The sequence below is a fragment of the Thalassophryne amazonica genome, chromosome 15, assembly GCF_902500255.1.
Source record: "Thalassophryne amazonica chromosome 15, fThaAma1.1, whole genome shotgun sequence".
NCBI lineage: Eukaryota > Metazoa > Chordata > Actinopteri > Batrachoidiformes > Batrachoididae > Thalassophryne > Thalassophryne amazonica.
The window spans coordinates 93,934,030-93,945,543 of NC_047117.1; the positions used below are offsets into that span (position 1 = coordinate 93,934,030).

The 11,514-nt window shown below is 42.4% G+C and overlaps 1 protein-coding gene across 1 annotated transcript in view; it reads right to left on the reverse strand.

Moving 5' to 3' along the window:
* Window positions 1-7,669, reverse strand: part of LOC117526686 (stromal membrane-associated protein 1-like) — a 12,375-nt gene extending 4,706 nt beyond the window's left edge. Inside the window, 2 exon segments of the mRNA XM_034188738.1 lie at window positions 6,632-6,765; window positions 7,397-7,669. Of these exon segments, the coding sequence (XP_034044629.1) occupies window positions 6,632-6,765; window positions 7,397-7,514 (252 nt within the window). The 5' untranslated portion in view covers window positions 7,515-7,669.
* Between the last annotated feature and the right edge of the window lie 3,845 nt (window positions 7,670-11,514).

Here is an 11,514-nt window from a genome sequence, read left to right on the forward strand (position 1 = left end):
AGCTCCATCAGGTTGGATGGGGAGCGTCGGTGCACAGACATTTTCAGATCTCTCCAGAGCTGTTCAGTCAGATTCAGGTCTGGGCTCTGGCTGGGCCACTCAAGGACTTTCACAGAGTTGTCCTGAAGCCACTCCTTTGATAGCTTGGCTGTGTGTTTAGGGTCATTGTCCTGCTGAAAGATGAACCGTCGCCCCAGTCTGAGGTCCAGAGCGCTCTGGAGCAGGTTTTCATCCAGGATGTCTCTGTACATTGCTGCATTCATCTTCCCCTCAATCCTGACTAGTCTCCCAGTTCCTGCTGCTGAAAAACATCCCCACAGCATGAGGCTGCCACCACCATGCTTCACTGTAGGGATGGTGCCTGGTTTCCTCCAAACATGACGCCAAAGAGTTCAATCTTTGTCACCTCCCGGACAAAGGCCCATCTCCCCCAATTGCTCAGTTTAGACTTCATGCTTGGTTTGTGCTCTGACTGTCAACTGTGGGACCTTATATTTAGACAGGTGTGTGTCTTTCTAAATCATGTTCAATTCAACTGAATTTACCCCAGGTGGACAACAATTAAGCTGTAGAAACATCTCAAGGATGATCAGTGAAAACAGGAGTCACCTGAGCTCAATTGTGAGCTTCAGGGCAAAGACTGAATACTTATGTACATGTGATTTCTTAGTTTTTATTTATTTTTAATAAATTCACAAAAATCACACACACACAAAAACTTTTTCACATTTTCGTCATTATGGGGTATTGTGAGTAGAATTTTGAGGAAAAAACACACTCATATTATATATATATATATATATATATATATATATATATATATATATATATATATACACACACACACACACACACATCTCATCTCTCTGGTAGTCCATCGCTTTGGATGATGACATCTGTGCAGACCCTCGGGGGGGATGGATCCTCTGATGACTTCTCAACCAAAAGGCTGAAGCACACAGTTTTCCACACCTCCTGCACTGATGGGTTGATGTAACTGGGTTGGCCGATGCTGCTTTATGCCGCCTGTCCCTTGCAGCTTCTAAACGTTTCCTCCTCTCCTTTAGAGATGACAGCAATCCAGGCTGGTCGATCAGTGGCAGCTGCTTCAAACTCAGATGGCTGGATACTGCACCACTGAAGGTTTTTCTTTAGAAGGTCTTTGTACCTCAGTTTAGGTCTACCCCTCCGGCAGGAGCCCAACCTGAGCTCCCCGTACATCAGCTGCGTAGGGATACGTCTGTCATCCATCCTACTGACATGACCAGACCAATGTAACTGAGCCTTCAGTAGCAATGCCTCAATACTTGAGTGGGCTCTATCCAGTACTTCCTGGTTGGTAATTTTTCCAGCAGATGTTCATGATTGTACGCAGTGACCTCATGTGGAATTTTTCTAGTTGCTTTATGTGGCAGCCATACAGAGTCCATGTTTCACATCCGTACAGGAGTGTAGGGATTACTACGGCCTTGTAGATTTTAAGCTTTGTGGACAGTCTGACTCCTCTGTACTGAAGAACCTTAACTCTCAATCTGCCCAATGCCTGACTGGCTTTCCAGATTCTGCATGTGATTTCTTTATCCAGCGATCCATCTGCTGAGACTATACGTCTAAGATATGTCAAGTGTTCCATATTTTGCAGTAAGACTGAGTCAATGGTGATATTAGGCGCAGGTAAAGTTGTATTTGGTGCAGGTTGCACTAACACCACAGTTTTTCCAAGGCTGATTGTTAGGCCAAAGGGTTCTGACGCTTCCGCAAAACGGTACAATGTGTCGTAGGTGATTTTCCATGTGTGCCACAAGAGCACAGTCATCAGCAAACAGAGCTTCTAGGATAAGTCTTTCCACAATCTTTGTTCAGGCTTGCAGGTGACGTAGATCAAAGACCGATCCGCCTGAGCGGTATTTGATATATATCCCGAGGTCAAGCTTTTTCACAGTGTGTAGAAGGACTTGTGTGAAGAACAAGTTGAATAGCACTGGTGCGAGTACACCTTGCTTCACACCTGTGGAGATATTGAAGGGGTTGGAGAAGTCCCCACCGACCAGAACCTGTGCTGTCATGTTGTCATGGAATAGCCTCACTAGTGTAATAAACTTCTGTGGGCATCCCAGTTTGGTGAGGATAGTCCACAGTGCGTCCCTGTTGATGCTGTCGAAAGCCTTGGTCAGATCGATAAACACAGCATAGAGGTCCATTCTCTGCTTGATGCACTTCTCCTGGACTTGATGCAGAGTGAACACCATGTCTGTGGTGCTACGACCTGGGCGAAACCCACATTGTGCCTCGGGGAGGTTGCTCTCAGACACGGTGCTGATCAATCTGTTAAGGAGGATGGGATTTTTCCAGTGATGGAGAGCAGAGATATTCCTCTGTAGTTACCACAATCTGATTTTGATCCTTTGTTTTTGTACAGTGCTACAACTGTGGCATCTCTGAAGTATGACGGCATGCATTCTTTTTCCCAGATCGTAGATAGGATATCATGGAAAGCTTGGAAAGCTGCTGTACCCAAGGACTTGTACAGTTCTGCTTGGATTCCGTCTTTTCCTGGCACTTTGCCATTGTTCATTTGTCTGATGGCAGTGTTCACTTCCTCCTCAAACGGTGGTAGGCCAAGGTTTTCCTGGATAGTCCTCTGTGGGAGTTGCGGCAGTGTTGACTTGTCAACTGAAGAAGGACGATTTAGGAGTTTGGTGAAATGCTCGTCCCACCTAGTCCATACAGACAGACATATGTAAAAGTTTGGGCCCCCCTGATAATTTTCATGATTTTCCTTTATAAATCATTGGTTGTCTGGATCAGAAATTTCAGTTAAATATATCATATGGCAGACAAACACACTTATATTTGAGAAGTGAAATGAAGTTTCCAGTATTTACAGAGTGTGCAATAAATATTTAAACAAAATTGGGCAGGTGCATACATTTGGGCACCCTTGTCATTTTATTGATTTGAATACATTTAGCACTAATTTTTGGAACACAAAATTGGTTTGGTAAGCTCACTGACCCTTGACCTCCTTACAAAGGTGAATCCAATCATCAGAAAGGGTATTTAAGGTGGCCATTTGCAAATGTTTCCCCTCTTTGCATCTCTTCTAATGAGTAGGAACATGGGAGCCTCTAAACAACTCTCAAATGACCTGAAAACAAAGATTGTTCAACATCATGGCTTAGGGGAAGGATACAAAAAGCTATCTCAGAGATTTCAGCTGTCAGTTTCCACTGTGAGGAACATAGTGAGGAAATAGAAGACCACAGGCACAGTACTAGTTAAGGCCCAAAGTGGCAGGCCAAGAAAAATCTCAGATAAGCTTAAGTGAAGGATGGTGATAACAGTTAGTCAACCCACAGCCCTGCTCCAAAGACCTACAACATGATCTTGCTGCAGATAGTCTCTGTGCATCATTCAACTATACAGCGCACTTTGTACAAAGAGATGCTGTATCATGCTGTAATGCAGAGGAAGCCTTTTCTGCGTACACACCACAGAGTATCTTGAGGTATGTTAAAGCACATTTGGACAAGCCAGCTTCATTTTGGAATAAGGTGCTGTGGACTGATGAAACTAAAATTGAGTTATTTGGACATAAGGGGCGGTATGCATGGCTGAAAAAGAACACAGCATTCCAAGAAAAATGCTTGCTACCTACAGTAAAATTTGGAGGTGGTTCCATCATGCTGTGGGGCTGTGTGGCCAGTGCAGGTACTGGGAATCTTGTTAAAGTTGAGGGTCACATGGATTCCAGTCAATATCAGCAGATTCTTGAGAACAATATTCATGAATCAGTGACAAAGTTGAAGTTGCGCCGGGGCTGGATCTTTCAACAAGACAATGACCCTAAACACTGCTCAAAATCTACTAAGGCATTCATGCAGAGGAACAAGTACAACATTCTGGAATGACCATCTCAGTCCACAGACCTGAATATTATTGAAAATCTGTGGTGTGATGTTAAGTGGGCTGTCCGTGCTCGGAAACCAACAAACCTGAGATGTTTTATAAAGAAGAATGGTCCAAAATACCTTCAACCAGAATCCAGACTCTCATTGGAAGCTATAGGAAGCATTTAGAGGCTGTTATTTCTGCAAAAGGAGGATCTACTAAATATTGATGTATTTTTTCTGTTGGGGTGCCCAAATTTATGCACCTGCCTAATTTTGTTTAAATAATTATTGCACACTTTCTGTAAATCCTATAAACTTCATTTCACTTCTCAAATATCACTGTGTTTGTCTGCTATATGATATATTTAACTGAAATTGCTGATGCAGACAACCAATGATTTATAAAGGAAAATCATGGAAATCATCAGGGGGGCCCAAACGTTTACATACAACTGTCTATATATATATATATATATATATATATATATATATATATATATATATATATATATATATATATATATATATATATATATATATATATATATATATATATATATATATATATATATATATATATATATATATATATATATATATATATATATATATATATATATACACACACACACACACACAGTAAAAGCCTCAGCTCAGGTGACGCAGGTGCACACTGATCCAAATCACTGGATCATTAACAGAGCGGTGAAAACACTGAGCATTGAGGATACTGGACAAACCTGATGCACATTTGGTCAAGTCCTGCTAATAAAACTCCACTGCCACATTCATTTACAGCACCATTTTAATATTTGAAATAACAACAACAACAACTATAATAATAGAAACAGTATTTTATATACATGGACACAAGACAAAAAAAGATTGACACCCATCACAACTGTCACAATCTGCAGGACGGTTGAATGAAAAAATAATTTTTAAAGATTTTATGTCCACGATTTAAATACTGCTGTTTATTAGCAGATGTCAAATAAATGTTTGATTTTTTAATAAAAATCACTTTGCTCTCTTGTGAAAAGGGCCAAATGTTTTTGGCAGTGGATATTTTGCCGGATACGACAAACACGCACCTCGCACTATTTGACTGGATCTCCTCGCTGATTGGCTAGTTCAAATGGCATCATGAAAGAGTTTATTTCAACATGGCGGTGCCCTGAGCAAAGTTGAACTGGATGATATTTTGCTGTATGGGCACTGGCAAAACGGCGGGTTGCGCTGTTTTGCTGGCTGTCTTAATTTAGTCATGACAGACTGAACGGAACGGCTGCAGTCGGGTGGGAACTTAAAGGCGATCAGAGTTTAAGATCTCCTTATTTCACATTCATGACAGTAGCTTGATATTGGTGATTTTCATTATTGAAAATTGGCATATTTTACCATTCATTATTTTCAGGGGTGGACTGATCGAAGGTTTTGCAGACACGACACAGAGAAAAAACAGGATAAACAAACGTGCCAACATGGACTTTGTATTTTCGTTTTTATTCTGTCTTGACTTTGCAGGTTTTGAAAATCACAAATCTAAGAGATTATTTCTGTTTACCATGTGGCATTTTGAATATCTTACCATGTTAGCTACACAAAATGAGACCACTTAAGGCCAAAAAAAGACTGCAAAAATTATTTCCACCGCGTGATGAAAAGCACCGGTGGAAATAATTTCGGCACGACTATGCCACGTTTTTGAGCTCCTTTTAGCAATGGCACACAAAACAGCACAGAATCCTTCCGCCAGTTGATGATTTTCTGTTCCGATTCAAATGACTTTTATAGCACCCAAAATGGCCAATGGAAATAATTTCGGGCATGGCTAAACCACGTTTTTGAGCTCCTTTTAGTGGTGGCACCCAAAACGGCATAGAATCCCTCTGCCAGCTGATGATTTTCTGTTCCAATTCAAAGGACTTTATGGCACCCCAAAATGGCCAGTGGAAATAATTTCGGGCATGGCTAAGCCACGTTTTTGAGCTCCTTTTAGTGGTGGCACCCAAAACGGCATAGAATCCCTCCGCCAGTTGATGATTTTCTGTTCCAATTCAAAGGACTTTATGGCACCCCAAAATGGCCAGTGGAAATAATTTTGGGCACGGCTATGCCACGTTTTTGAGCTTCTTTTAGCATCCGAGAATCCCTCTACCAGTAGGTGATTTTCTGTTCCGATTCAAATGACTTTATGGCACCAAAAACGGCATTAAAAGATGAATAATTAGCACCAACACTCAATGCTGAGGGCACTGCCATGTTGAAATAAACTCAATGACGTCATTTGAACTAGCCAATCAGCAAGGAGGTCCGGTCAAATAGCACTAGGTGCATGTTTGCCGTATCCGGCAAAATATCCACTTCGAATGTTTTTAATGACATTTTTTAGGGGGCGCTAATATAACTGTGTGTTACTGAAACTGTCTGCTGGCCCATCATTCACAACAAATGTATTCAAAGTCATATTAAATTGCATTTCCATTTCCCAGAATGCCACAGATCAGCACTGGTTCAAACCATGAGTTTATACAGAGACATTTGGTGCAGTGGTAGAGGAGCAGGTTGCGCTAATGCTAAACATCCTTCACAGAACAAAACTGTGTCTTGTGAGAGCAAAGTTCTGTCAGAGTCCACTTAAATCAGCTGCGTGTTAAAGAAATAAACCTCATGAACCTTCCTGAACACCTCCCGGTAACGTGCAGAAAAACCGGATTGCATTCTGCAAACAGTACCTGGATTTGTTCTATGGTCCACTGGTCCAGGTTGACGGACTTGACTCTGGATACGTGCACGCCCAGGTTCCTGTGGATGCCAGCACACCGGATGCAGATGAACACTCCCAGATTCCAGGACGCCCACCGTGGACCTGGTACAGAAAGCAAGGTGGTTTTAGATTTGATACCAGGCATGATCGTATTTGAATGCCGAATGCTTATCTTTATCTGTTCACCATTGACGTTTTTCTAAAAAAATCTTTTGTGATTGCATCCGAGTTTAAGGTAAAACAAGGTGGCGATAGTTAAGAGATCAAATTGTTTTCCTGCTGAACAGATTATATTTCACTCACTAACCGTTGCTGCTCTTTTCTAATGCAACATCAAATTATCTTAAGACTTTAACATACTTTTACTTAATTCAAAACAAGTTAAAATCTCAGGCCTGTAGCCAGGGTGAGAAATGGTGGGGGGGGGGTTCTTTTTTTTTGCTAAAGTGGACCTTCATTCACAGAATTTTTTTTTTTAGGTCCAGGGATATCTGTCGTAGTGATGGATAACTTTAATCCCTGCATTAAGTAAACGGAAAACACGCTAAAACGTGACAATTGTCGTTTTCACGGACACCGCTGCTTGTTTCTGTCGTAAAATCTGGCAAGTCAGCGGATGGGGAAGTTAGCTCGCAGGCTAGCCGCTGTTAGCCGTTGTTGGTTCCCTAACGAGCCTCGGTCCTCGCGGACTGCAGCGTCACCTAAGGTACCGTCCCGGCCGAACTTTACGAACCTTTAGCCTCGCAATCGGCGCAGTATTTGTTGTCGTCTTCTCGCAGCATTTTGGACAGGATGGCCTGGTGCTGCTCGTTCAGCTTCTGGGCCTTCTCCCGCTCCGAACGGGTCGTCATGGCAACGGCTCCACGCGGACAGGCACCACAACAGAAAAACTGCTTGTTTAATCAGAAGTCGACGGGGAAAAATTCCGATTTAAAACCATAATCAGAGCAATGAAAGAGTCTGACGGCACTGAAAACACCCGGAACCGGAATCTATTCTCCGCCCACTGGAGATGACGCAGCGGGCACGCCCGATTGGACAGCTACGATTACGGTCGTGACGTCACGCGTGCCGGAAACATGCGGAACATTCACTCTGCTTAAAATATTCAAAACGGTAAAATAAATAAATAAATAAATCAAGTAAACGTGGCCACATAAAGAGGAAAAAGTAAAAAATAACTTAATTCATGTCAGAACGAAGCAGAACTCTATCATACCTTCAGAATCATACCTTCAGCATGGTCAATAGACACCCGGTGGGTATAGGGCCATCTGAGGTTAAGGTAGGACGGCTTGATGTAGATTGCTGTTGCTTGTATATTGTGTATGGTATTGTGTGGTCTGAAAAAAATAGACGGGGTAGTTGTAGTAAATATCCAGATTTTTGAGTTCAGCGTGTACAACCCCTGGCAAAAATTATGTAATCACCGGCCTCGGAGGATGTTCATTCAGTTGTTTAATTTTGTAAAAAAAAAAAAAAAAGCAGATCACAGACATGACAACACTAAAGTCATTTCAAATGGCAACTTTCTGGCTTTAAGAAACACTATAAGAAATCAGAAAAAAAAATTGTGGCAGTCAGTAACGGTTACGTTTTTAGACCAAGCAGAGGAAAAAATATGGAATCACTCAATTCTGAGGAAAAAATTAAGGAATCATGAAAAACAAAAGAACGCTCCAACACATCACTAGTATTTTGTTGCACCACCTCTGGCTTTTATGACAGCTTGCAGTCTCTGAGGCATGGACTTAATGAGTGACAAACAGTACTCTTCATCAATCTGGCTCCAACTTTCTCTGATTGCTGCTGCCAGATCAGCTTTGCAGGTTGGAGCCTTGTCATGGACCATTTTCTTCAACTTCCACCATAGATTTTCAGTTGGATTAAGATCCGGACTATTTGCAGGCCATGACATTGACCCTATGTGTCTTTTTGCAAGGAATGTTTTCACAGTTTTTGCTCTATGGCAAGATGCATTATCATCTTGAAAAATGATTTCATCATCCCCAAACATCCTTTCAATTGATGGGATAAGAAAAGTGTCCAAAATATCAACGTAAACTTGTGCATTTATTGATGATGTAATGACAGCCATCTCCCCAGTGCCATTACCTGACATGCAGCCCCATATCATCAATGACTGTGGAAATTTACATGTTCTCTTCAGGCAGTCATCTTTATAAATCTCATTGGAACGGCACCAAACAAAAGTTCCAGCATCATCACCTTGCCCAATGCAGATTCGAGATTCATCACTGAATATGACTTTCATCCAGTCATCCACAGTCCACGATTGCTTTTCCTTAGCCCATTGTAACCTTGTTTTTTTCTGTTTAGGTGTTAATGATGGCTTTCGTTTAGCTTTTCTGTATGTAAATCCCATTTCCTTTAGGCGGTTTCTCACAGTTTGGTGACAGACGTTGACTCCAGTTTCCTCCCATTTGTTTTGTTGTGCATTTTCGATTTTTGAGACATATTGCTTTAAGTTTTCTGTCTTGATGCTTTGATGTCTTCCTTGGTCTACCAGTATGTTTGCCTTTAACAACCTTCCCATGTTGTTTGTATTTGGTCCAGAGTTTAGACACAGCTGACTGTGAACAACCAACATCTTCTGCAACATTGCGTGATGATTTACCCTCTTTTAAGAGTTTGATAATCCTCTCCTTTGTTTCAACTGACATCTCTTGTGTTGGAGCCATGATTCATGTCAGTCCACTTGGTGCAACAGCTCTCCAAGGTGTGATCACTCCTTTTTAGATGCATACTAACGAGCAGATCTGATTTGATGCAGGTGTTAGTTTTGGGGATGAAAATTTACAGGGTGATTCCATAATTTATTCCTCAGAATTGAGTGCGTCCATTTTTTTCCCTCTGCTTGGTCTAAAAAAGTAACCGTTACTGACTGCCACAATTTTTTTTCTTGATTTCTTATAGTGTTTCTTAAAACCAGAAAGTTGCCATTTGAAATGACTTTAGTTTTGTGTCATGTTTGTGCTCTGCTTTTTTCTACAAAATTAAACAACTGAATGAACATCCTCCGAGGCCGGTGATTCCATAATTTTTGCCAGGGGTTGACTTGAAGGTGTTGATGTTTTCAGCTGTTACTGTGTGGCAAGATAGCTTCAGATCCAGATGGGGATGACTCCGGTGGCAAAGAAGTGCTTTCATGGACCTGTTGCTGGTTGTCCCTGTAACTTGTAGGGGTGACCTCGTGTTGTTGCCAGGCTGGTTTCGAAAAGCACCTTGACACCATACACCGAGCAGTCTGTGATGGTGGTCATGTCGTCAATGCCTATGATGACCTTGAAGCATTGCAGAAGGTCTGCTCTCTGACGTCTATACAGTAGCGTTGGTAGATTGACGTGCTTCAAGCGATCCTCATAACTGAGGTGCTGAATCTCTTGTACCAGCTTCATTGCCTGTTGTTGGATGTGCTCGATCTTATCCATGTCCTTCTTGTAGCGTGGTGACAAGATACATGAAGCGTACTCAAGGATGGAGTGTACCATGTATTTGTAGAGCTGGAGGAAGACCTTCATGTCAGGGTACCTGAAGGTGCTGGCCAGACATCCTAGGATCCAGTTGGCTTTGACTGTGATCTCCTCCACATGAGCTGAGAAAGTCAACTTGGAGTTGTTAGTGATACCGAGGTCCTTCTCAGTGTCCACCTGTGTGAGAGCGTTGTCTGTACCTTGGTCATTCTTCATGGTGTATAGTGTATCAGTATTCTGGGCACCTAGATGTAGGATGTGGCACTTTTCTGGATGGAACCACATTTGCCTTTTCTGAGACCACTGCTCTAGTTTCCTAAGATCTTCTTGCAGGTTTTTTGTAGATCTGTTGACTATTGCTGTGAAGATCTTATCTGCGAACATCTTGATTACACAATCTAGTAGGTCTGGGATGTCACTCACATAGATCAGGAACAATGCCGGGCCAAGCACAGAGCCCTGTGGAATGCTGCGAATGACTGGTTTCCAGTTCGAGTGTGTTCCGTTCGCAGAGACCTTCTGTCGTCGCCCAACCAGGAATTGCTCGATCCATGCATGTGCCTTCCCTGTGATTCCAAAGCTGTATATCTGTCTCAACAGCCATTGGTGCGCCATGGTATCAAATGCCTTGGTGTAGTCCAAAAATATGATATCCACTGGGATGTTGTGTCTCAGGGCCTCAGTCCAGATGTCCAACGCCTCTGGTAGGTTGGTGACTATGTTTCTCCCCTTGGTAAAGCCATGCTGGTGTACACACTGAAGTCCATTTTCTTTAATGTGATATGTCAGCTGTTCCGCTATTAGGCGCTTAAGGGTCTTGCAGATGACGGAGGTCAGTGACACTGGTCTGTAGTTGATGGCCTGTAGTCTGCTTCCATTCTTGTAGATGGGCGACACCAGTGCATCTTTCCACTGTGTTGGTAGGGTCTGTGAGTTGATGCTCTTCCTGTATATAATGGCAAGAGGGGTGCAGACAGAGTATACTTGTAAGCTCCCTGAACAGTCTTGGATGTAGACCATCCAGGCCAGGTGACTTGTCAACCTTCAGACTCAGCAGAACTTTCTTGACCTTCTCAGGGGTAACACAGCTAGTCACTCAGGGGGTGTAGTTAAAGTCTTCGCTGGGATGTTGGGGATGTTTGTGGTGTCTTCTCTGGTGAATACACTGTAAAACGCTTCATTCAGGACTTCTGCAGTCTCCCTATCATTCTGTGTCAGCGTGCCATTCACGTTCTTCAGTTTTCCCAACTATTTCCTGTGTCGCAGCCGGGAGTTCACATACTTCTCCTTATGATGTGATAAGGGGAGAAGGTCAAAGAAAGTGCTGCTTTTTTTTCTTCTTTTGACAGCGTCTGAT